This window comes from Mobula hypostoma, assembly GCF_963921235.1.
Source record: "Mobula hypostoma chromosome 2 unlocalized genomic scaffold, sMobHyp1.1 SUPER_2_unloc_1, whole genome shotgun sequence".
NCBI classification, from domain to species: Eukaryota; Metazoa; Chordata; class Chondrichthyes; order Myliobatiformes; family Myliobatidae; genus Mobula; species Mobula hypostoma.
The window spans coordinates 41,389-69,118 of record NW_026948106.1 but is presented as its reverse complement, the minus strand read 5'-3'; the positions used below and the strand labels follow the sequence as shown (position 1 = coordinate 69,118).

Here is a 27,730-nt window from a genome sequence, read left to right as displayed (position 1 = left end):
CCTCATCTAACTCTTGTACTAAGTTGGTACCAATCAATATGAGGGAAGTTGAAGTCACAGTGTTATTTTTTTTGAAATCTGCCTCACAATCTGTTCCTCAGTGTTTCTCGTAACACACAAAATGCTGGAGGAACTCAGCAGGCCAGTCAGCATCTATGTTGATGTTTCGTGCTGAAACTGTCGGTTCTTCGGTGTTTCTGTTGCTATTGCTGAATATTCCCTTCCTATTTATAGCTTTCACCCACACTGACTCAATAGACAAACCCTCAATGACATTCTCCCTGTCTGCAGCTGAGATGCCATCTCTTAGTAATGCCACTCCATCTCTTTAACCTTCCTCCCTTGCCCTGTGTTTTACTTCCATGTTCTACAATAGAATTTTATGAAAAACTATACACTAATAGACAAAAGACTGACAAACACCAATGTGAAAAAGACGACAAACTGACAGAAATGTTTTATTGTTGTGGAGGGTTGAAAGAGGTGGCCAGGGCCTGTAGTGGGAACAGTGAAATACTGAGAGTGGAAGGTAAATGTGTCTCCTGCAGAATCCCATTGGAAGTGATAGAAATTAACCATTAGTGTGACTACAGATCAGGGCATTGGAGTTCAGTTCTGGCGCTGTCTATAAGGTATTTGAACATCTTCCCTGTGAACTACATGGGTTTCTCCCAGGTGCTCTGGATTCCTCCGAAGTCTACAGGCCAAGCACTGGTAAATGAGATTAGTGGCAGATACTTGGTGGTGGACCCAGTGGTCAAAGGGCATGCTTACGTGCATAATGACTCTGAAAACTCAGCCCAGAGGTGCTTTTAATTCTGAGATGCTTTGAATAAAGCAGCCTTGCATACTGCAGTAGAGCAGAGATTTAACTAAATTTTGAGATATATAAAGCAGAGAAATCTCAGCACAATCTCTGGTAAATGGTATTAATTCTACACAAAATGTATCTTTTTCTGTCTCTATTCCTGCATGGTTATCCAAACACTGGTGTAACCTGAGGGCTACTTAACCTTCTATCAACTAGAATAAAGCTTAAAGTTTTGGAAGTAAGATTCAACAGTTTTCCTGAAAAATTTGAACAGTGGGGAACACAGCTGTAAGAAAATGTTGCAAGCTACTGTGTGACATCCTGACCAACTGCGAATTATTAGTTCTTTTTGAGAAAGGCCTTTCCGATTCTAGAGTTCTCCAATTCCTTCTCCCTCACACAATGCATTGAGAGAAATGTTCTCTTTTCATAAACCAGCAAATTTAGCATATGATTTAAGAAATAGTACATTGAAACTCAAGCCAGTATAAACTGTGATAGCCAGATTTATTTAATTAACCAACTACAACATATATTTTTGGCACATCACAATTTATGAACATACACCAATTACAGGACAAATATTCACTGTTTATGCAATACCTGGTTTGAGAGCACTGAGTAGACAGAGTCACAGAATTGTATAAAACACAAAAAAGTACCAAACTCTCCAGTGTACATAAAAAAGTTTAGTGTTAATGAAATACCCACCAGTTACAACGAAAAGAACCAGCGGACCAGCCGCTTCAATCACTGATGACCGAATTAATATTTAAGAGTTTTTAAAAAGTACACTGGAACCCTAAATGGACAGATTTCATTCATTCATTTCAGAGAGGCCAGGACCATCTCCAAGTCAATGCTGGTTAAGTACAAACTGCACAGTACCAAATTGCACTTTCAATATAAAAAGCATTGTGCTCTTTAAAGTTTTAGACAGTTGCATGTGTGGAGGAATGATCCATAAGCTATCCAGCTTTCTTGCACATTATTCAGGCAAAGATTTCTGCTCTCAATGAGAGCAAGTAATTCTGCAGTGTTAACTGTCTGGATTCTGAAACATTGACTTTAAATTTAAAGAGGTACAAAGCCACTTAATTTTTTTAAAAAGTTAATAACAATTTGAAAGAATAAAAAGCCACATTTTCTCTCTAGAAATAATGATTATGTTATGTGTCCAATTTACTGATTAATTTCATGTGTCTAATTTACTGATCGATTTTGTATGTCTGATTTACAGACCAGTGGAGAACATATTGAAATAGCATATTCACAGTGAAGTTGAGGCGAAGAGTTCATGGTGGTAGGCTTGACCTTATGTTTTACCAGTCCTACTTTATGAGCAAAATCAAGTTTTAGGCTAAGATGTAAGTAACGGATGTGTCCTTGAACAGTCGCATCATTACCAACACCAAAAAATATCAAACTTTTGATGCAAGCTTGGGGTTCAGAGAGATAATAAATCAACCATGATATAATGGCAGAACAGAATCAATGGGCCGAATGGCTTAATTCTGCTCCTATGTCTTATGGCCAATAAATATCAACTGGGACCAAGCAGATTTTACTAACTCAAGGTCAGTGTTACTTAATAATCAAAAATGGCCATTTCCTTTTATATTCTGCCCAGCTTACTTCACTGAGGAAACTGGGTTTTCCTCAAAAGGTTTGAACCCATGCTCAGGGTTCGAGCTAAAATAAACTGCTGGGGGTCTTCTGTGTGGGGGTTTCCAGAGTGGGCCAACACTGAAGAACCTATAATCAATATTTCTAAATACAAAATGAATAATGTGTCTTGTAACTTTAAAAGTTGTGGTTGAGGCAAGTTCTCTTGTGCTCATTGTCAATGATAACAAGGGAAACAAGTTACTAGAATTTTTATCACACCTGAAACCTGGCAGTGATAATAGATACCTTGCTATTAAAATGATGCAAACATAGAATGCCATTTAATAATTATGAAGCGTTAACAAAAAAAATATGTAACCAAACAATATTTTGTAATACTTTTGATCAGTTAAAATAATTGGCTAAATATATATATAATAAATACGTTCTCTATAAAATTTAATGCTTTACAGAATGCAAAGTTCATATTATAAGGAATCAAAAAGTTATCTAACACACAAATGAGACACATTTTACATTAAACAGTATTCACGGTTACAATTTTTTTACTCCAATGCCAGTGCATATTAAATTATTATTTTATAGATATATCTGAGTCATACCCTGAAATAGGTAACTCAAACAAAAAATACTTAAGAAATGAAGATTGCAGATCTGTTTACTCTTGGCTCATTGCTTTAGACTGTAATGTTTATATAAAATCCTTTACATTACAATCTTCATAATTTATATTTAGTAATTCCCTCTAGCAAACAGTGCGATACAGCAAATTTGCCTACAAAAGTATATACTGGTCACCATTCCGATGGGTGGCAGTGGTTTAGCTGGCAAATAACATATGTCCTGTGGTATACTGTGCCTTATTCAATACTGCTTACAAATTTCTAAATGTATTAAGTGGTCCACTAATAATAATTTAGAACAATGCATTCGAAAGAGGTTTCATATAAAAACAGCTTATGATATTAAAACTTGCCAACGTCACCCATTTTGAGAACAAGATTGAACCTTGTTACTTGTCATTAAGGAGTTAAACAGCTTTAAGGATTTTGATTTAGGAAAAAAGTTTACAGGACTGACACCATGAAGAATGAGGTTTAACAATTTTGCGACTTTAGCATTACCCTGCATTCTAGAGTGTCATATATTTGTTGATCTAAGGAGGATGGGTTTCTTCTGAGGAACGCTATCATTGCAAACCATCTTGACACTAATGCAACCAATACATAGCCTCAATTAGAATCCAGTTTAACATCACAGACGCATTTTCTCCCTAAACAAAATAAGAGGAGGTGGGAGAGGGAGGACTTTTAATGGCTTATCTGGTGGAGTTTGCATCAGGCGACCTCAGAGGACTTTATACACTCAACATCTTCCGAAATTAATGCAGTCCTTGAAGTGGTATCAAAAGCTCATGGACTACTTCAGTTACTTGATGTAGTAAACCACGTTCTTCCAAAACTATAGAATCAGGGCATGTCAGCACTCATTCCTGTGGCAGCCCTCAATCATATTGATAATGCATATCCATGTTAAAAGCTTATAAGTATTCTGTGTCTATCTTTTTTAGTAATCATATTGATAATGCATATCGATTTTAAAAACTTTAAGTGTTCTATGTCCATCATTTTTGTTGGACTTTGCATATTTTAACTACACTCCCCATAAATGAGCATCTCCTAATATATCCCTTCATTCTGCAGATAATCTGAGGTAATTTTTCCCTTAGCTACCTATTTCAGAAATAGATTGACCCTATACCAAAACTTAGTTTAAAACTCCTCTCTTAAATCTCCTCTTAGCTTGTTATAATGAAAAAGATTCAAAGTTTCTGATCCATACTATGATCCTAATAAATCTCTTCTCTGTGATCCTTGGCATAAGACCATAAAACCATAAGGCATAGGGACAGAATTAGGCCATTTGGCAAATCATGTCTACTTCATCATTCTGTCAAGGAGGGAATGGGGTATCCCTCTCTAACCCATTCTCCTGCCTTCTCCCCATAACCTTTCACCCCCTCGAAAATCAAGAATCTATCAACCTCCACCTTAAATATACCCAATGATTTGGGCTACACAGCTGTCTGTGGCAATGAATTCCACGGATTCACCATCCTCTGCTTAAATAAACTATTCCTCATCTCTGCACTGTCCCTCAGTTTTGAGGCTGTGCCCTCTGGTCAGGAACCATCCTCTCCACATTCACTAGGCCTTTCAATATTTGATAGGTTTCAATGAGATTCCACCCCTCCCCCATTCTTCTAAACTCCAGTGAGTACAGGTCCAGACCCATCAAATGTTCCTCAAAAGTTAACCCTTTCATTCCTGGGTTCATTCTCGTGAACCTCCTCTGGACTCTCTCCAATGCTAGCTCATCCTTTCCTAGGGGCTCAGAACTGTTCACAACACTCCAAGTGCAGTCTGACCAACACCTTATAAAGCCTCAGCATTACATCTTTGCTCTTCTATTCTAATCCTCAAAATGAAAACTAACATTGCATTGCCTTCCTTGCCATCAACTCAACCAGCAAGTCAACCCCTGCATGAGGACTCGCAAGTCCCTTTGCACCTCTGATTTTTGAATTTTCTCCGCACCTTTGTTACTTCTGCCGAAGTGCATGACCATGCACTTCCTTACACAATATTCCATCTGACACTCCTCTGCCCAATCTCCTAATCTGTCTAAGTCCTCCTGCATACGTCCAGCTTCCTCAGCACTACCTGCCCCTTCACCCACCTTTGAATCATCCTCAAACTTGGTCAAAAAGCTATCAAATCCTTCATGCAGATCATTGACATACAACATGAAAAGAAACAGTCCCAACACAGACCCCTGTGGTGCACCAGTAGTACCTGCCAGCCAACAAGAAAAGCCCCCTTTATTCCCCTCTTTGCCAATGCTCTACCCATGCCAGCATCTTTGCTCTGATACCATGGGCAGTTATCTTGTTTTGCAGACTCATGTGCGGCACCTTGTCAAAGGCCTTCTGAAAATCCACTGAATCTCCTTTGTCTATTCTGCCTGTTATTTATTCAAAGAATTCCAGCAGATCTGTCAAGCATGATCTTTAGAAAACCATGGCTTATTTTATCATGTGCCCCCAAGTGCCCTGAAGCCTTATCCTTAATCATGGACTCCAACATCTTCCCAACTCTAAAGTCTGGCTAACTGGCCTACAAGTTCCTTTCTTCTGCCTCCCTCCCTTCATAAAGAGTGGAGTGACATTTGCAATGTTCCAGTCCTTCAAAACCATTCCAGAATCTAATGACTGATCTACCTTCGGACTTTTCAGCTTCCCAAGCACCTTCTCCTTAGTAATGTCTGTCCCAACACTCTTACAGTTCTGGTATTTTGCTAGTGTCATCCACTATGAATACTAACACAAAATACACTAATGCAATGCACCAAATGCAAATTAATTGCTGGTTCATCTTATAAGAACGTTTGGGTGACTGGATGGTGGGAAAGGAGAAGATAAATAAACAAGGCAGGCATTGTCTCTTCTGCTGTCACACAGAGAATCACCAAGCATTTGTTTTATTTTAAGCAGTGTTGCTTTAAATGGAATTATTGAACAAGTCACCTCCCTAACCTGGATTTAACATTGTCCTGTGTACAATATCTTCAATAAAGTTGACCTGGAGTGTGAGCCCAGATTATCTATTTTACTGCTGACATTAGGTTTGAATTCATAAGCAATTACTTCAGAAATGTAAAGAATGCACTAATTAACTGGTTTTACTCCTCTTCATTAATGTACACAGAACTTCCAATAAACAGGGAATATACGCTTAGTGGCCTCTTTATTAGGTACACCTGTACACCTGCTCATTAATGCAAATATCTAATCAGTCAATCATGTGGGAACAACTCAATGCACAAAAGCAAGCAGACATGCTGAACAGGTTCAGCTGATGTTCAGACCAAACATCAGAATGGGGATGAAATATGATCTAAGTGACTTTGACCATGGATTGAGTGTTGGTGCCAGATGGGGTGGTTTGAGTATCTCAGAATTGTTGATCTCCTGGACAGGACAGGAAGGCAGCAGCAACTCAAATAACCATGCGTTACAACAGTGGTATGCGGAAGAGCATCTCCAAGTGCACTGCATGTCGAACCTTAAGTACTGAGCTACAGCAGCAGAAGACCACAAACATACACGCAGTGGCCATTTTGTCAGGTACCTCTTGTACCTATTACAGTGGCCACTGAGTGTATGAGGTAATTCTTTTGGGAAGAGCAAACAAGGCAGGGAAATAGGTGATAAACAGAGGGATCCCAGGATGTTCAGAGGAATAGAAGGCTTTTGAAGTGCACGTAACCAAGCGTTACATCAGTGGTGTGCATGTGGGCTTCTCCAAACGCTCAAAACGTCAAACCTTGCGTGGATGGGCTACAGCGGCAGACAACCACACGGGGTTTCGCTCCTGTACCTAATGAAGTGGCCACTAGTGTGTAGTTAAGCCTTTAACAAAGGATTACTCATAACATGATTTACAAGCTGCAGTCTTTTGACAGTGAAAATTTAGGTGCAATTAAAATTTTGTTTTTCTCATTTCTCCTCATCTAAATGTTGCCAAGTGCACAAGGTTGTTTGAAATGACAGTGGCACAGTTAGTAGAGTTGTTGCCTACACAGCTCCAGTGACCTCGCTTCATTGCTGATTGTGATGTCTGGCTGGAATTTGTCCAGTCTGTAACTATAGGAGTTTCCTCTGGGTGCTCCCTTGTCTTGCCACATCCCAAAAATGTACAAGTTGCTAGGTTAGTAAATGGCACCTAATCGAAGTAGAACATGTATAGGGTTGAGTGGTGAGAATAAGTTGAGCTTGGGTAGGATTAATGTCCAATTGGCTGCTTGATGGTTCGCATAGACATGTTGGGGCAAATAGCCTATTTCCATGCTGAATCTCTCTATAACCAGCAACCCTGCTCAAAGTAGAGAATCAACTCAAGTATAAAAAATTCTGCAGTTTGATTTCACCAGAGTTAGCACAATCATCCAGAAATATGTTTCACAAAATTGGATCATTAAAATGCTATCGTCAGTTAGAGGGCTCAAAGAGTACACAAATTTAAATTCAGTTCAACCCACTAGCTGCTGTGCCGAGGATTCACTTCTCCCACATAGGTAAGCTTGCAGGTTTTAAATGCACCAATTAACAGAGTAAGGACGGGCAAAACCCTTGGGTGGGGGGGAACCTTTCCAGTTGGAAATTAGACACAGGATAGATTCTTAGGTTTATTTCAATCTCCTGCTTAAACCTTTGTGTAAGATCTTTTGTCAGAATTGCCCCTGACCACCTCCCAGAGTTTAGAAGATCACCTGCTGAGATCCAATCTCTTGGACCTCAAATATGCAGACCCATTCTGAAAATAACAGTCAGCGGTGCCTGGTTCATGATTGGCTGGTATCACCAATATCATTATTGAACAGCAAATAAAACAAACTGCTGGAGGAACTTAGCAAGCCCTGTCTATTTGCTCCAGATTCCAGTATCTGCAGAATGGTTCTGATGAAGGGTCTCAGCCCGAAACGTCGGTTGTTTATTCATTTCCGTAGATGCTACCTGACCTGCTGAGTTCCTCCAGCATGTTGTGTGTTAATCTGCAGAATCTTATGCCTTCATTACTTAAACAAAGGTTTGATCACCTAGGTCAATGTTAAGAGTTTTTAAAATTTTATAGTTAAAGTAATTCTATCTAAAACCTTATCAAAATTTTGCACATCATCAAATTAAGTAGTGTCACCAATGTGCATAATCAGGTAAATAGTACATCAGCAAATTCTGTTCAACTGTCCATGCAAAGCAACATTCATCTGCAATATTTTAAACATTCCTGGTGTCTGCCACTAACACCACTTTACCTTGGAAACTATACAAAATGACAAACGTTAGCAAAACAGACACGCAGTAACAATCACAAAACACCTCTATTATATTTATACAAACTTTTCAGTATTTAGCTTATACAGTATCTGTACCTCTTCTTTCCACATAGTTTCCCGTAAACTATCTTCTCATACTTTATGGTTGATGTAGAGTAAATGGAAACAAATGCATTGGTTCTGGTTCTGAAGAACTTCAGTGTGCATTTCTAATTTTACAGTGATCCTTTGGCCCACCCAAGCTTGGACAGGGCATCTGGAAGTGTAGTTCTCCAGTCAGCCACAAGATGGTGCACAGGAGCAGGAGTTGAATTGGCTCCTGGGAGAATCTCAACCATGTCCGGGATTTTATCAAAAGAACAGAATCACGGGTGTCTCCCATCGCTGAGGGTGTATGTAGACAGCAATTTCAAAGGCAAAGTTGATGATGGCACCTCAGCAATCAGAAAAATGAACCAATGTCATGTAGAGACTGGCTTAAAGCTATTTTAGTAACCAGTTTTATATTTGTCCTCGTGAACGCTGGAACAGCAATTTCACAGTTTACGTTGCAAAAGTGCAGGCTAATTACCAGAGACAGTAATTCTGGCAATTCACATTGAATCTTTTTTGCTTAAATATTTTCCTCCTATCAAAGAGAATATTATTTAAAGGCAGTACTTAGGAAAATTATCATTACCTGCTCTAGTGAAATTTGATTTTAAGTCCTATATACCTTTAAAAAATAACTTCCCCATATTTTATATTAACAAACTCAAATACATCCCCCCAAATACTAGTTAACCTCTTTACCCATGTTTGTTGTTAAGGGCCAATGCTTTAGCAGGCATCTCAACAGTGGCAGCAAGTCCACTCGATGGGTCAAACTATTGGAGAAAGTAATCCCCCTAATAACACTGTCCTTATGCAGCTTACTCCTTTTTTTCTAGTCCAGTGGTTTCCTCTTCTGCTAGATAAAACCCTGTTCTCTTTATCTTGTTGTTCCATACTTAAGAGACATCAAATGGTTTCCCTGTCTTAACTAGGAGAAACAGAAAGCAATGGAGGGAAGCCAAGATACCCTCACACCACTAGACTTGCACTTACTTGCAGAAATCTGGGCACATTCCTAGCATTGACTGAAACTGGAACCACAGCAAGTAGCAAACGTACTGGCTGTTCAAGCAAGCTAGTTAACTGCTTTCTTCATCACACTCACCTGTGTGCCAGGGCACTTCAACTTTAAAAAATGACAGGATTTGTTGAAGTAAAGTATCCTCTTCACTTTGTTTCTAACTTACTTAAATGCTATAGTGTCATGTATGTCTCCCATCTTAATACTCTCCGTTTAATCAGTTGATCTTTACCAACTGTTGGGAATGACTGTGCACCCCATTCAAATATTTCCTAAAGAAAATTATGATATTTTGTAGGAAAACAAGTCAAACATGTCAGAATTGTTCTCATCTTCTTCACTGGAAATCAATTTTTTATCATTCCATAATCTGATGTACTGTACATTTCTTTAAAGAGAATGGTAACAGACTGCTTGGTGCAAGCCTACTTGCAGTGCGAGTGGAGATTTCAGTTACCCTTGTTCTTTGACACAACAGGTTGGTATCTGTGTAACTAAAGCTTATTACTAGTGTAAACTGATCTGAACGCTATTTGTTTGCCAGTGGTTCTTGAGTTTTAAATCATAGCAGTGATGTGCAACTAAGATTTAATGAGAACTTCAGGAGCTAAGAATTTTGAAGGGATTTTAGTCTACTTTTTGCATTTGGTATTGGGAACTTTTAAACTTTTTATACCTGAATCGACTGTCATTTTGCTGGTTACTGAAGTGTCAGTACTTGGTCTTGCTTTTGGGGCTGTAGGATAGTGAAGATTTGACTTGCTTGATATGATTTGGAACTTCCAATCCTGTATGAAGGGTCACCTGTTGACAGAAAAGCAGAGTTTGACAGCAGCAGGAACAAATGACAATGTTCGTCACTTTATGTACAGAAGTCCCACAGTCTCTTTGACTCCCCTACCATCAAGCAGGAGGTATCAGAGCATTAGAAGAAGGACTGCTAGGATGGGAAACAGCTTTCTCCCCTAGACCATGAGACTACTGAACTCCTTGCCACCATCCAGGTCTCATCATGTATGAGGCGCCAGTGGTATTATACTGTTTACTTTTTAACTTGTTGTAAATGTACCCAATGCTAAATTTGAATCCAAGTTTAATCACTAGTCAACCATATATATAGCACAAGTTGCTGAATAGCATGGCCTGTAGAACGATGATGCATGGGATGTTGTCCTGACCCAGCTTGTTCTTCCACCGAGCAAGCACTGGAGGGCAGCACTGAGCAAACACCGGCCCACAGCACACCGACAGGGCAGGTCACTCCCCAACCCAGCATGGACTCCAGCATGTCCACTGTTCGCTCCCAAACCACCTTGGCATCTCCTCTTCTGAGAGGCTGCAACAAGCAACACTGCGGCCTGAGGACTAGTCCCCACCACATCTGAGGCAACGCAGCTTCCCTGCTGTCAGTCTCGCTGCAGTATTGCACAATACCAATGTCCAGCAGGGTCTTGCGATCATAACAAAAATGTCTAAGATAACCATTTGCAACTTTTATCGCACCTAAATGTCAATCTTCTGTAATAAATTTAATTATTTGTTAATTTATTTGTGGTAATATTACTTTATGTGTTGTGTGAGAGTTATATGTATTGGTTTGTGCACCTTGCTCTGGAGGAACATTCTTTCATTGGGCTGTATACATGTGTACGGTAGAATGGTAATAAATCTGAACTTGACGAGAAGCATTTTATTATGAGCTGATGTGAAAATTGCTGTCAGGTGCAGAATTGTGAATCCCGACAGATCTACTCAGTTCAAGTACAAAGTGAAGGAAATTCAGGTTCAACATTTATCACTTAATAAATGTTAAAAGAGATTGAGAAGATGGAGAAGGGATCGAGGGGAAGGGTGTGAAGCAAGAGTGAGTAAGAAAGATTGAGAGCTTGAGCAAAACAGAAAATTTGAATAAGAGTGAAACTACAAAGGAATATTTCAACAGCAAAACAGTTTGTTTGAAAAGTCAAGTATGAGGGGGGACAGCCGGGGTTCTCATTGGAACCTATCAAATATTGAAAGGCCTTGATAGAGTGGATGTGGAGAGGATGTTTCCTATAGTGGGAGAGTCTAGGACCAAAGGGCATAGCCTCAGAATACAAGAACACCACTTTGGAACAGAGATGAGAAGGAATTTCTTTAGCTGGATGGTGTGAATCTGAGGAATTTACTGTGCAGGCCATCATTGGGTATATTTATAGCAGGGGTTTATAGGTTCTTGATTAGTGAGGGTTACGAGGAGAATGTAGTCGAGAGGGATAATAAATCAGCCATGGTGGAATGGTGGTGCAGACTCAATGGGCTGAATGGCCTAATTTTGCTTCAATGGCTTATCTTTGTATGGTCTATGGAAAAGCCAGTGTATACCATGAAGGTCTCATGAAACCTCCCTAGGGATTCTGAGATTCACATTGCTAACAATGAATACATTTATTATAGAGTTGAGGCTTAGGTGAACTGTAAAGCAAGCTGTAGTATTTGCAAAAGGAACAGTAAGCAGGAGAAAATCTCTAGTCTTCCTAACACACAGCTGAACTGCTTACATCTTTCTGCATAGCACCAAAGGGAAACAAAAGGTTTTGTATTTTCATGACTGGAGAATTGTGTTCACCGAGAACACCTCCTGAAAGTGATCCTACAGAATGGTCCAGTTATGTGGGTGTCCAGATTAAAGTAAATCAAATCTTTCCCAAATCTAATATTTTCCTCCTTTAACACAGGATAATGCCTTAATTAAAGTACAACATGGATCGCCTAAACAAATTAACTCAAATTTTTAGTCTATCCTTATTACAGACTTCTGCTATTTCATCCACTCATGCTGTGGTAATGAGCGTCCTCTATTGGTCAAACATTCCTTTTCTTTATCTTGTTATTGAAACTTTCCACTAGAAATTCCCAAACAAAATCCAACATGTCTTCCTATGTTAAAAGTTTAAAAAAAAACAATTTTGGGGGCAAACTTCAGGTTGCGTTGGAGTGAGTCAGAAATTATGCAATGATTTTCCTCTGTGGAATTTGCAGCAAAGAGAGGGTTAACAATATCCAGGCAAGGATAGATTACATCTATGGCGCACCAGCCCGGGCAAGAAAGGTCTTTGAAGAGCATACCTTCCTTTTGCACAGCCGGGGGTGGGGGGGGTGTGGTTCGGTAAGGAGGGGGGAAGCAGAGTCATTTAGTTTACAGAGTCGTGAAAAGCAATTCAAGGAAGAGAAACCAACTAAGGGACAGTTACTTTATTAGCATCAGAGCATCCATTGGTTGTTAGCTTGTGGTTCCTATTGACACCTGTATTGTGAATGGCGATTGTTCTTGCAAATAAGGACTTCAAACATACGCAGATTACCAGATGGTCGATATCTGTAACTGCTAGACAATTCTGTATAAAAATGGCACTTCTCAGTTCAGACCAGGACAGGGCCATGTTGTTCCCCTTGTCCACAAGTGAATAAACTATGATAGAGGAATGAGTGCCAGTTTTCAGAGTCCATTTCATCAGTAACAACACCTAAAATCTAACTGAACTCCGGTGTGATCTTGGTAGAGACCATCCCATCAGGCAGCCATAAAATTAGTGATTTAGTGCAAATGGGCGGGGGGGGGAAGCAAGGGGTCTCTGATCATCCACCAGATTTACAATTGCTGATCCAATGAACCCATACAAGGTTTTACTCAAACTCAACCAATAAAGCCTCTTCTTGTTGCAAGCAACACACATAAAAAATGCTGGTGAACGCAGCAGGCCAGGCAGCATCTATAGGAAGAGGTACAGTCGACGTTTCGGGCCGCGACCCTTCATCAGGACTAACTGTCTTCTTTCAGTTAGTCTTGATAAAGGATCTCGGCCCAAAACGTCGACTGTACCTCCTCCTACAGATGCTGCCTGGCCTGCTGTGTTCACCAGCATTTTTTATGTGTGTTGCTTGGATTTCCAGCATCTGCAGACTTCCTCGTGTTTGTGTCTTCTTGTTGCAATCTCTTTTTGTCCCCAGAATGTCACCATAAGACCATAAGGCATAGGAGTATAATTATCGTCCACAAACTTGGCCACAAAGCCATCAATTCCATCATCCAAATTGCTGACATATAACATGAAAAAAATGGTCCCAACACCGACCTCTGTGGAACATCACTAATCAACGGCAGCCAACCAGAAAAGGCCACATTTATTCCCACTCTGCCTCCTGCCAGTCAGCCAATCTTCTATGTTTGTATCTTCTCTTTACCTTGTGCAATGTTATACATTAAATCATTAAAGAAGAATACATTATAACTATTCGAGTTAGCTCCTCCCCACCCCCTTCCTGTCTATTACCCCCATCACTGCACTGGAGACACTTTAAACCACTTCTTATAATGCTGTTTACATTGTAAATGCATGCTGGTATTTATTTATCTACATTTGATTCCAATCCATCCTTTAACCTCTAACTTTATTAGTTTTATTCTTTATATATAATGCTTCGTAATTGTTGAATGTTGTTTATGGTTGCATATTGTAACACTACAGCAGATTCCTGCCGAAGGGTTTTGACCTGAATCGTCGACTGCACTTTTTTCCACAGATGCTATCTGCTGAGTTCCTCCAGCATTTTGTGTGTTGAGCAGATTCCTAACACATGTAAATATACCCATGTTGTGCTGACCTTTTAGTTTAGTTTAAGATCAATGTAACCCTTCCCTCCTACATAACCTTCCATTTTTTTTTTCATCTATGTGCCTGTCTTAAGTTTCTTATACCTCTCTAATAAATCCGCCTCTACCACCATCCCTGTCACTTCCAATCTTACCTCCGACATCCTCCCTCTAATCACCCGAAAGTCATGCCCCCGGGTATTAGCCACTCTGCTCTTGGTGCTTTACCTCTTCTAACACAGTGTATCATTATTCCGATGGGAAGCATCTGGCTTTGTAGAACCCACATTCAACTACAATCAGGCTGACTGGGATGACATAAAAGTGCAGTTGGAGAACAGTTGTGTGTGGCATTGAGCAGAAAGGCAGATGTAAACCAATACATTTCTCTGTAGAAGTTGCAGAAAGACAAGGGTTAAGGTAATGTCCAGGTAAAGATAGTTTATGGATGGTGTGCAGTCAACCCAGGTAAGAAAGGTCTTTGAAGATTATTGTTTCCCTTTGTATGCCAGTTGGCTCCAGTCCCCTGCTGTGCAGAGACAAGGATGCAAACAAAGGATTATAGGGTGACACTTATTATTGGGCAGTTTCTTTACTATTCTGAAATATTATTGCCTTTTATGTGTAGATTCCATTAGCTATTGAAACCTGTACTATTGTGTTATTGGAGATTATGCAAATAATCATGCGAATAAGCTTTTTCAACAGACACAAGGTTACCAACTGGCCAGAATCTGTACCCAACTGGACAATTCTGTATAAAAATGGCAGTTTTTTGTTCAAATTTCAGGACAGTGCAGAGACAGAGACCATGCTGTTCCCCTTGTGCATAAGACCTTATGACATAGGAGCAGAATTAGGCAATTTGGCCCATCAAGTCTGTTGTGCCATTCCATTATGGCTGGTTTATTACCCTCTCAACTCCCATTCTTCTGCCTTCTCCCTGTAACCTTTGACACCCTGACGGATCAAGAACCTATCAACCTCCACTTTAAATATACCCAAGGACTTGGCCTCCATGGCCGTCTGTGGCAATGAATTCCATGGACTCATCACCCTCTAGCTAAACAAATTCCTCCTAATCTCTGTTCTGAATGGATGTCCTATTCCAAGGCTGTGCCCTCTGGCCTAGACTCCCCATTATTGGAAACATTTTCTCCACATTCACTCAGTCTAGGCTTTTCAATATTCAATAGGTTTCAATAAGATTCCTTCTCATTCTTCTAAACTCCAGCAAGTTCAGGCCTGGAGCCATCAAATGTTCCTCATTAACCCTTTCATTTCTGGAACCCTACCTGTGAACCACTACTGGACCCTCTCCAATGCCAGTGCACCCTTCCTTAGATAAGGGGCCCCAAACTACCTGCAGTACTCCAAGATGGTCTGATCAATGTTTTATAAAGGCTCAGCACAAGTTGTGATTGTGGAATGAGTGCAAGCTTTCAGAGTGCAGTTCATCGGTGACAACCCCACTGAACTAATACAGAATACAAATATGAGGAAATCTGCAGATGCTGGAATTTCAAACAATACCCCTTGCCCATCCTCTGGGTTTCCCCCCCTCCCCCTTTTCTTTCTCCCTGGGCCTCCTGTCCCATGATCCTCTCGTATCCCTTTTGCCAATCACCTGTCCAGCTCTTGGCTCCATCCCTCCCCATCCTGTCTTCTCCTATCATTTTGGATCTCCCCCCCCCCCACTTTCAAATCTCTTACTAGCTCTTCTTTCAGTTAGTCCTGACGAAGGGTCTCGGCCCAAAATGTCAACTGTACCTCTTCCTAGAGATGCTGCCTGGCCTGCTGCGTTCACCAGCAACTTTGATGTGTGTTAATACAGAACACTCTGCACTTACAAACCCTTCAGTTGTTTAGAATCTTTCCAGGGTCTCCCTTTACTTTAAACTTCAGTTTTAGGCGATCCCCAAGGTACTTTCATAGAACTTGCACCCACTGCATCGTTCCAGCCACAATTCCACAGCGCTCGCACGGAACCGTGAACGTTGCTGGAGGTAAGTAAACAAAGCTGGCATCTCATTGTCTCTCCGAGGTCATTTCAGCAAGCAACACACAGAGGTTTTACCACCACTGGCCCACATCTTCACATGTACCTGGACATTCCTGTTAATGCTAACAGCAGGAACAAAGATGCCTTCCAAATTTTCAAAGGCGACTGGGCCTTGCTGCATGTTGTTGATGTAAAACGCAAGGTTGCGCTTGTTTAGATCCAACAGAACACCAATTGTTGTACCTTTACAAATCCCACCTTCAGTCCTGAAATCAGAAACACAAAACCCTGGTTTAATGCAAACCTACACAACCTTTCTTTGATTCATTTATACAAACAATAGAAATGCCATCTATAAATTTGTCGAAGTTAGCAGGATCTCAGATGGCGACGAGGAGGCACATGGAAGCAAGGTAGATCGACTGATTGAATGGTGCAACAACAACCTTGCACTCAATGTCAGCAAGACCAAGGAATTGAACGTGGAGGTCAGGAAGGGGAAGTTGGAAGAACACACACCAGTCCTCATCGAGGGGTCAGAGGTGGAAATGGTGAGCAGCTTCAAGTCCTTGGGTGTCAACATCTCAGAGAATCTGTCCTGGGCCCAACATATTGATGCAATAGTGAAGGGGGGACACCAACCAGAGGAGATCTGGTATGTCACCACACAGAAGTACCATGGAGAACACTCTGGCTGGCTGCATCACCATTTGGTATGGAGATTCCAATGGACAGGATCTCAAGAGGGTTATAGGCTCACGTCTCCCCACCTTCCCTACCATTGATGACATCTTCAGGGGCAGTGCCGCATTAAAGACCCTCACCCTCCAGCACCGCTGGGGAGGAAATACTGGAGCCTGAAGACCCACAATTCTTCCCCTTTGCCACCAGGTTTCTGAATGGTCCACGCAACCGTGAACATTACCTCTTTTGCATTACTCTACTCGGAAATTACACTGTACTGCTGCCATAAAACAATAAACTTTAAGTTAATGATAATAAACCTGACTCCAATAATTATGTAATATTTCTAATGTGATGCAATTATGAAAATAATCTCTAAAATTTAACAAAAAAGCTGAATTCTGCACATGATTATGGTTCCTTCATTCTTCAAATAATAGTGTTTTGAATTACAAATTACTGCAGCAGTTGAATTTTTTATTTATTGCATGTGAACATGGTATTTAGTAGAAGTGACTTCATTGGTAAGGTTTCTGGCAAACATTAAATTAATAATTTACCTGTTTGTGTGAGAATTGTTGTGCATAAACCAACTGCGATTGTTGTCAACATACATAGCCCATGCCTTATCATCCTTTCCCAACATTATATCCTTTTGTAAGTGAATCCTTGCCACACCAAAAGCGGGGTCCGGGTGGTTATCATAGCGATCTACCGTTAGCTCCCAGTAGTGGATTCCTTTGGAGAGCGCCACAGATCCCAGCACAACCCGATCGTCATAGCTGTTACATGTGATTGTTAGGTTATCGTTGGATAAGAGGATGTCTGGATGGGCTGAACTGGGATCAAAGGTGAACCAAGCCACTGCAAATAGAATGAGAGTACAGTCATTTCAAATAATGGGAAACATTTTCTGACAGACCCAAACCTACCCCAGCCCTCCTCTCTTACAGACTTGTGCAAGGTGTGAAAGCTTTTTAAACAGCAAGGAGCTGTATTGGTGTGTTGCACCTGTCCCTTCAACTCCTCTCTCACCACCATTCAGGGCTCTAAACAGTCTGTCCAGGTGAGGAGACACTTCACCTGTGACATCGACTGCAGCAAGTGTGGTCTCCTCTACACCAGTGAAACCTGGCAGAGACTGGGGCACCGCTTCACCAAGCGACTTCCACAACAGGCCGGATTTCCCAGTGGCCACCCATTTTAATTCTATTCCCATTTCAGCACATTGGCCCATGGACTCCTCTGCTGTTACACTGAGGTCACAGTCAGGTGAAGGAGAAACATCTCATATTCCATTTGGGTAGCCTCCAACCTGATGGTATAAACATTGATTTCTCAAACTTCTGGTAATGTCCACCCATCCTCCTCCTCTTTTTTTCATTCCCCATTCAGGTCCCTTCTTACTCCTTCTCTTCTCCTCACCTGCCCATCACCTCCCTCCCATTGTCCACTCTCCTCTCCTATCAGATTCCTTCTTTAGCTCTTTACCTTTTTTACCCATCACCTCCCAGCCTCTCACTTCATCCTCCCTCCCCACCCCCTACCTTCCCTCAGCTGGTCTCACCCATCACCTCCCACCTTCTCACGTCATCCTCCCTCCCCACCCACCCACCTTCCCTCAGCTGGTTTCACTTCCCACCTTCTCACGTCAACCACCCTCCCCCACCCACCCACCTTCTCTCACCCGGTCTCACCCATCACCTCCCACCTTCTCACGTCATCCTCCCTCCCCACCCACCCACCTTCCCTCAGCTGGTCTCACCCATCACCTCCCACCTTCTCACGTCATCCACCTTCCCCACCCACCCACCTTCCCTCAGCTGGTCTCACCCATCACCTCCCACCTTCTCACGTCATCCACCCTCCCCACCCCCTACCTTCCCTCAGCTGGTCTCACCCATCACCTCCCAGCCTCTCACGTCATCCTCCCTCCCCACCCACCCACCTTCCCTCAGCTGGTTTCACTTCCCATCTTCTCACGTCATCCACCCTCCCCACCCCCTACCTTCCCTCAGCTGGTCTCACCCATCACCTCCCACCTTCTCACGTCATCCACCCTCCCCACCCACCCACCTACCCTCAGCTGGTATCACCCATCACCTCCCACCTTCTCACGTCATCCACCCTCCCCACCCACCCACCTTCCCTCACCTGGTCTCACCCATCACCTCCCACCTTCTCACGTCATCCACCCTCCCCACCCACCCACCTTCCCTCAGCTGGTCTCACCCATCACCTCCCACCTTCTCACGTCATCCACCCTCCCCACCCACCCACCTTCCCTCAGCTGGTCTCACCCATCACCTCCCACCTTCTCACGTCATCCACCCTCCCCACCCCCTACCTTCCTTCAGCTGGTCTCACCCATCACCTCCCACCTTCTCACGTCATCCACCCTCCCCACCCACCCACCTTCCCTCAGCTGGTCTCACCCATCACCTCCCATCTTCTCACGTTATCCACCCTCCCCACCCACCCACCTTCCCTCAGCTGGTCTCACCCATCACCTCCCACCTTCTCACGTCATCCACCCTCCCCACCCACCCACCTTCCCTCAGCTGGTCTCACCCATCACCTCCCACCTTCTCACGTCATCCACCCTCCCCCACCCACCCACCTTCCCTCAGCTGGTATCACCCATCACCTCCCATCTTCTCACGTCATCCACCCTCCCCACCCACCCACCTTCCCTCAGCTGATTTCATTTCCCACCTTCTCACGTCAACCACCCTCCCCACCCACCCACCTTCCCTCAGCTGGTCTCACCCATCACCTCCCATCTTCTCACGTCATCCACCCTCCCCACCCACCCACCTTCCCTCAGCTGGTCTCACCCATCACCTCCCACCTTCTCACGTCATCCACCCTCCCCACCCACCCACCTTCCCTCAGCTGGTATCACGCATCACCTCCCATCTTCTCACGTCATCCACCCTCCCCACCCCCTACCTTCCCTCAGCTGGTCTCACCCATCACCTCCCAGCTTCTCACGTCATCCACCCTCCCCACCCACCCACCTTCCCTCAGCTGGTTTCACTTCCCATCTTCTCACGTCATCCACCCTCCCCACCCACCCACCTTCCCTCAGCTGGTCTCACCCATCACCTCCCATCTTCTCACATCATCCACCCTCCCCACCCACCCACCTTCCCTCAGCTGGTCTCACCCATCACCTCCCACCTTCTCACGTCATCCACCCTCCCCACCCACCCACCTTCCCTCAGCTGGTCTCACCCATCACCTCCCACCTTCTCACGTCATCCACCCTCCCCACCCACCCACCTTCCCTCAGCTGGTATCACGCATCACCTCCCATCTTCTCACGTCATCCACCCTCCCCACCCCCTACCTTCCCTCAGCTGGTCTCACCCATCACCTCCCAGCTTCTCACGTCATCCACCCTCCCCACCCACCCACCTTCCCTCAGCTGGTTTCACTTCCCATCTTCTCACGTCATCCACCCTCCCCACCCACCCACCTTCCCTCAGCTGGTCTCACCCATCACCTCCCACCTTCTCACGTCATCCACCCTCCCCACCCACCCACCTTCCCTCAGATGGTCTCACCCATCACCTCCCACCTTCTCACGTCATCCACCCTCCCCACCCACCCACCTTCCCTCAGCTGGTCTCACCCATCACCTCCCACCTTCTCATGTCATCCACCCTCCCCACCCACCCACCTTCCCTCAGCTGGTATCACCCATCACCTCCCACCTTCTCACGTCATCCACCCTCCCCACCCACCCACCTTCCCTCAGCTGGTATCACCCATCACCTCCCACCTTCTCACGTCATCCACCCTCCCCACCCACCCACCTTCCCTCAGCTGGTCTCACCCATCACCTCCCACCTTCTCACGTCATCCACCCTCCCCACCCACCCACCTTCCCTCAGCTGGTCTCACCCATCACCTTCCATCTTCTCACGTCATCCCCCCCTCCCCACCCCACCCACCCACCCACCTTCCCTCAGCTGATTTCATTTCCCACCTTCTCACGTCATCCACCCTCCCCACCCCCTACCTTCCCTCAGCTGGTTTCACTTCCCATCTTCTCACGTCATCCACCCTCCCCACCCACCCACCTTCCCTCAGCTGGTCTCACCCATCACCTCCCAGCTTCTCACGTTATCCTCCCTCCCCACCCACCCACCTTCCCTCAGCTGGTCTCACCCATCACCTCCCACCTTCTCACGTCATCCACCCTCCCCACCCACCCACCTTCCCTCAGCTGGTCTCACCCATCACCTCCCACCTTCTCACGTCATCCCCCCCTCCCCACCCACCCACCTTCCCTCAGCTGGTCTCACCCATCACCTCCCACCTTCTCACGTCATCCCCCCCTCCCCACCCCACCCACCTACCCTCAGCTGGTCTCACCCATCACCTCCCACCTTCTCACGTCATCCACCCTCCCCACCCACCCACCTTCCCTCAGCTGGTATCACGCATCACCTCCCAGCCTCTCACTTCATCCCCCCCTCCCCACCCCCTACCTTCCCTCAGCTGGTTTCACTTCCCACCTTCTCACGTCATCCACCCTCCCCACCCACCCACCTTCCCTCAGCTGGTCTCACCCATCACCCCCCAGCCTCTCACTTCATCCCCCCCCTCCCCACCCCCTACCTTCCCTCAGCTGGTTTCATTTCCCACCTTCTCACGTCATCCACCCTCCCCATCTGCCTTCTCTCACCTGGTCTCAACCATCACCTCCCACCTTCTCACGTCAACCACCCTCCCCCACCCACCCACCTTCCCTCAGCTGGTCTCACCCATCACCTCCCACCTTCTCACGTCAACCACCCTCCCCCACCCACCCACTTTCCCTCAGCTGGTCTCACCCATCACCTCCCAGCCTCTCATTTCATCCCCCCCTCCCCAACCCCTACCTTCCCTCAGCTGCTTTCACTTCCCACCTTCTCACGTCATCCAACCTCCCCATCTGCCTTCTCTCACCCGGTCTCACCCATCACCTCCCACCTTCTCACGTCATCCACCCTCCCCACCCACCCACCTTCCCTCAGCTGGTCTCACCCATCACCTTCCAGCTTCTCACGTCATCCTCCCTCCCCACCCCCTACCTTCCCTCAGCTGATTTCATTTCCCACCTCCTCACGTCATCCTCCCTCCCCCACCCACCCACCTTCCCTCAGCTGGTATCACCCATCACCTCCCAGCCTCTCACGTCATCCTCCCTCCTCCACCCACCCACCTTCCCTCAGCTGGTATGACCCATCACTTCCCAGCCTCTCACGTCATCCTCCCTCCCCACCCCCTACCTTCCCTCAGCTGGTCTCACATCAACCACCTCCCCTACCCACCCACCTTACCCCTCAGCTGGTTTCACGTATCACCTTGCAGTCTGCATTCCTTCCCCACCCCACAATCTGTTATTTTGGCTGCTTCTCCTATATTTCCAATCCTGATGAATGGCCTCAGCCTGAAACATCATGGACTGGTTATTCCTTTCTAAAGATGTTGCCTGATCTGCAGAGCTTCCAGAATTGTATTTATTTATTTGTTGAGATACAGCATGGAGTAGGCCCTTACAGAGCTTTGAGCCACGCCACCTTGCAATCCCCCGATTTAACCCTAGCCTAACCACGGGGCAATTTACAATGACCAATTAACCTACCAACCAGTTTGTCTTTGGACTGTGGGAGAAAACCAGAGCAACTGGAGGAAACGCAGACGTCACGTTGAAAACATACAAACTAGTTACAGTCTGTGGTGGGAGTTGAACCCAGGTCAGCTGCACTGTAAAGCATCGTGCTAACCACTATGCTACCATGCCATGTTGCTCTGCATTTTCAGCACCTGCAGAATCTCTTGTATTAGGTGAGTATTAGTACTGGGTTATTTTTTGAGGAGACGACATACTCAACCTGAACAGTCTTGGTGTCTAGATACTACATTTCTCCTTAGAACACCTGGAGAATAAAGACGCATACATAAGGCTCCTTTTCATTGACTACAGCTCTGCCTTTAATACCATCATTCCAAATAAAGTGATTCCTAAGCTCCGGAACCTGGGCTTTAGCACTCAGATCTGCAATTGGATCTTCAACTTCCTCACAGACAAGACCCAGGCTGTAAAAATAGGGGACAAGCTCTTCTCTACAATCACTCTGAGCACCGGTGCCCCACAAGGCTGTGTACTCAGCCCCCTGCTGTACTCACTATACACCCATGATTGAGTAGCCAAGTTTCCATCAAACTCAATATATAAATTTGCTGATGACACAACAATTGTAGGCTGTATCTCGAGTAATGATGAGTTTGAGTACAGAGAGGAAATTAAGAACCTGGTGGCATGGTGTGAAGACAATAACCTATCCCTCAACGTTAGCAAGACGAAGAAATTGGTTGTTGACTTCAGAAAGAGTAGCGGACCGCACGACCCAATTTACATTGGTGGTGCACCAGTGGAACAGGTCAAAAGCTTTAAGTTCCTTGGGGTCAATATCACAAATGACCTGACTTGGTCCAACCAAGCAGAGTCCACTGCCAAGAAGGCCCACCAGCACCTTTACTTCCTGAGAAAACTAAAGAAATTTGGCCTGTTCCCCTAAAACCCTCACTAACTTTTACAGAAGCACCGTAGAAAGCATTCTTCTAGGGTGCATCACAACCTGGTATGGAAGTTGTCCTGTCCAAGACCGGAAGAAGCTTCAGAAGATTCTGAACACGGTGCAGCACATCTCACAAACCAATCTTCTGTCCTTGGACTCACTTTACACCGCACGCTGTTAGAGCAGTGCTGCCAGGATAATCAAGTACACAACCCACCCAGCCAACACACTTTTCATCCCTCTTCCCTCTGGGAGAAGGCTCAGGAGCTTGAAGACTCGTATGGCCAGATTTGGAAACAGCTTCTTTCCAACTGTGATAAGACTGCTGAATGGATCCTGACCCGGATCTGGGCCGTACCCTCCAAATATCCGGACTTGCATCTCGGTCTTTTTGTACTACCTTACTTTCCATTTTTCTAATTTTTCTATTTATGATTTATAATTTAAATTTTTAATATTTACTATTGATTTGTAATCCAGAGAGCGGGAAGCACAGAATCAAATATCGCTGTGATGATTGTACGTTCTAGTGTCAATTGTTTGGTGACAATAAAGTATAAAGTAAAGTACTTAGACTTCCCAGTAGGGGATCTCTGATTGATGGGAGGACAAATGCAACATCAAGTTTTCATACAACACAAATGGAGTACAACATACAATCTAGTTTTCCAAGCTGGAGGGTGACAGAGAGAGGAGTTATTCAGTCATCAGTATTTTTTCATCAACATTTTGATGTGTGCAGAATTTTCAAAAGTCATCAAACTTGGAAACCGAAGAGGTAATTACTTCTGGCAGATGAAATTTAATGCTGATTAATGTGAAGTTAAATAGTTTGGCAGAAAGAAAAGAATGGCACAGTAACAGAGGATATTGCTCCATGTGTGCAGAGAACAGCTGGATGTGTTGAGCATGTGGTTAGTAAAAGAATTCTGAGCCTTGGAAACAGTGGTATAGAATTTAAAATAAAAGTAGGGGTTTAATCGACCTTTACAAACACTGGTTTAGCCAAAACTAGAGTATTACACACGACCTTGGTTTCTATATTTTAAAATGGATGTGGAAATGGGTGGAGAATTCATTCAATATAATCTTTCCAGAATTTAGGGATTTTGGATGCAAGTTCAGAGTGGGCTTCTTCTCCTTGAAGCATAGAAAATTGAGAGGAGATTTGACAGACACATTCAAGATCATGAAAGTAGCTGGCTCCATTAGCAGATAGTTCAAGGCAGAAGATTCGGATTAAAAGAGATGAACAAAAGATGCAGTAGATGTGAGGAAAGTCATTTTATGTTTAGAAATGATCTGGAACATAATGCATGAAATCAAGGATAGTGGAAACAGTGGGAATTGTGGATTTCGAAAGTGAATTTCATAGGCAGTTGAAAGTTAGTAATTTGCATGACTTTAGGATAGCTGCTGGGGAACGGGACCATCTGATTTATCTACCAAAGTCCTGGTATAGCCTCAATGGGCAACTCTTCCTGAGTCACTGCAATTCTTTGATTCTGATCTAAATCAGGGTCCTAGCACTGAGTCCTGCAGAAGCCCAATGTATGCAATCCTCTGGTCACTAGAATTTCCATCACTAGCCACTGCTTTTTCCTACTGAACAAATCTTTAATTCGATTTGCCTTGTCATTCCATTCCATCACCTCTATTGCATTTTCTGGCCTCTAGCTTTCCTGATCAATTTGCTAGGCAGGCCTTTACAATGCCTTGTAAAAAAAATCCATATACGTGACATCAAATGTTGCTCCCTTATATCGACTGTCCAATTTATCCTCCCAAACATTCAGTTAAGCTGACCAGACATAATCGTCCCTCAACAAACTGACTGCCTGTCTCCATTAATATGAGTTTCCCTAAATGCTGATTTATACCGTCTCTCAGAACAGTTTTGCTATAATTTGTCCACACTCTACCTCTTTAATATTAAAGTCTGTAACAACCACAAGTTCCATGAAGTTAAAATATTAACTTAGAACTATATACAGATCCTCCACACACGGGTTAACACTGATCCTTAACAGCTTTATTTGTTCCTTGGATATCCTTTTTCCCTTCACATCTCATAAAATCAAAGAAAATCCTACGATGTTATCTCACATTTTCTCTCCATTCGTCTTCTTTGGCTATCGTGTTGAGCTCTCAGTAACTCTCAAGGTTTAATTTTTTTAAATTATTCTAACACATATTTTCTTCAATATTCATGGGGGAGTCAGATTTAGAAGTTTGCCTTTGACTTTTAATGTATAGTCTGAACCCTCACCATCTTCTTAAATGTCCTCTACTGCTATGATAAGGATCATCTCACTGTAGTAAGATTGGCATCAGCCATTTTATAACTTTTGCTCTCAGTTTAATTTACGTCATTTTTCATAACTAAAATAAATCTAGCTGTCTTATATTTGAGTTTTAACTGCTGCATTCTTTTGATTATAAATGAACAAAATCACACAGTGCAGAAAATGGACTGCCTTCAATGACGCATCATCCAAATCTTCATTCTCATTGTAACATTCAAGATGGTTGTCATTATCTTTGAATCTTCATAGTTTCTAACTTTCTGAAGTAGTGAAATCATTTCATTTTCACCTCTGAATGCTTGAGACTACAGTGAGCATAACATTTCTGAATTACCTTACTGCTTATTTCTTGCCAACTATCAGTGACAAAAATTGCTTCTTTTTGAAGACAAACACAATTGATGCTATTTAAAAACTGTTCTCTTTAAGCACAGTGTAGTGTCTAACAGCCACACAAGCGCACGTGACTGACGCTAGATAGAAACTGTTCAATAACAGTCTCCTGTCCCAGTTAAGCAGCACAGTGTCTCAAATAAACAAAGGAATGCCAGAAATTTTCTCATCTTGGCTACTAGCCTACAAAGTACTCAGGACATCTTCAAGGAGCAGTGTCTCAGAAAGGCAGTGTCCATAATTAAGGATCTCCAGTACCCAGGGCATGCTCTTTTCTCAATGTTACCATCAGGTAGGAGATACAGAAACCTGAAGGTACACACTCAGCGATTCAGTGACTGCTTCTTCCCCTCTGCCATTCAATTCCTAAATGAACATTGAACCCTTGAACACTACCTCACTTTTTAAATATATATTATTTGTTTTATGCACAATTTTTAATCTATTCAATATACATGTACTGTAATTGATTTACTTATTTTTTTCTTCTATATTATATATTGCATTGAACTACTGCTGCTAAGTTAACAAATTTCACAACACCTGCTGGTGATAATAAACCTGATTCTGATTCTGAATTAGTTTTTGTTCTTTAAGAATTGTCCCAAATAAGCAGCTGCTCCAATTAACTGATGGACCAATCAAATGTGATCTGTCAGAACATGTAATTTACCTTTCTTGTGCGTCTTATATAGTTTACCTTATGTCTTTCTCCCTTTACTTTAGGAATTTACTACTTTCTAATCTTTTGACTGATTGAATGGATTTGACAAATCTGGATTCTGTGAATGCCAAGTGTGTAATGCACACATTAATGTTGCAAAAGGTGATATTTCCCAGAGCGTTACGCAAAGCACAAGTACAGATTTCCATTTATAAAAATATTGATTGACACGTTATAAAGCAATAGTTAAATGGGGATGTGATACAGAATGACAGCAACTAGGTTTATACCAATGAAACACGTTAAGTACCTGGAGAGATGGCAGAAAATGTAACCCTACAATAGTGGAATGCTGTTTGAGTAACTAGCTAAAGGGTACTTAGCTAAACTCAACCCTTCTTTGCTGTATGATTCCACCTAAGAATTTCTGAGAATTTCAACATGATTGCAACAATCCCAATGAAGGGTCTTGAATATGGGTCTGGGCCCAAAATATTGACTGTTTGTTTCTCTATCGATGTTGCCTGACCTGCTGATTTCCTCCAGCATTTTGTGTCTGTTCTCTGAATTTCCAGCAGGATTGCTTGTGTTCTATAATTGCAACTGAATGTGTTTTTGATGTATTTTCATTTTTTACTGTTAACATTAACTTTTTAAAAATTATTTAGATGAGGTACTTTGATTGCATCAACATTTATGAGAGATTGAAGAATTGTATTAATCCTGATTAACAAGAAGAAAATCAGGGCTTGGCTAAAGTCAAAACCAATAGTTGAAGTTTGAGCAAAAATAAATAATCCTAAGGTAATAACACCAATTCTGAATATTGTAGCAAATACTATTGTAAACAACTTTTGTAATATTAAGTTTGTGTTTATCACTCACCCTCAGATGTTTGCAGCACAACTGTTTTACTGTAAGGCCCAACACCCGCTGAATTAAAGGCTTTCACTCTTGCATTGTAGGTACTATTGAACTGAAGTCCATCCACTGTACAAACAGTTTCTTTGCCGGCATACACTTC

The 27,730-nt window shown here is 43.3% G+C and overlaps 1 protein-coding gene across 1 annotated transcript; it reads right to left on the bottom strand.

Annotated features, from left to right (window-relative positions):
* Nucleotides 1-1,299: 1,299 nt before the first annotated feature.
* On the bottom strand, nt 1,300-27,730 carry LOC134341096 (E3 ubiquitin-protein ligase TRIM9-like; the record flags this gene model as incomplete). Its single annotated transcript, XM_063038846.1, has 4 exons — nt 1,300-10,253; nt 16,188-16,350; nt 17,329-17,632; nt 27,592-27,730. Coding segments are annotated over 4 exons (699 nt in total), but the record flags the coding sequence as incomplete, so codon positions are not given.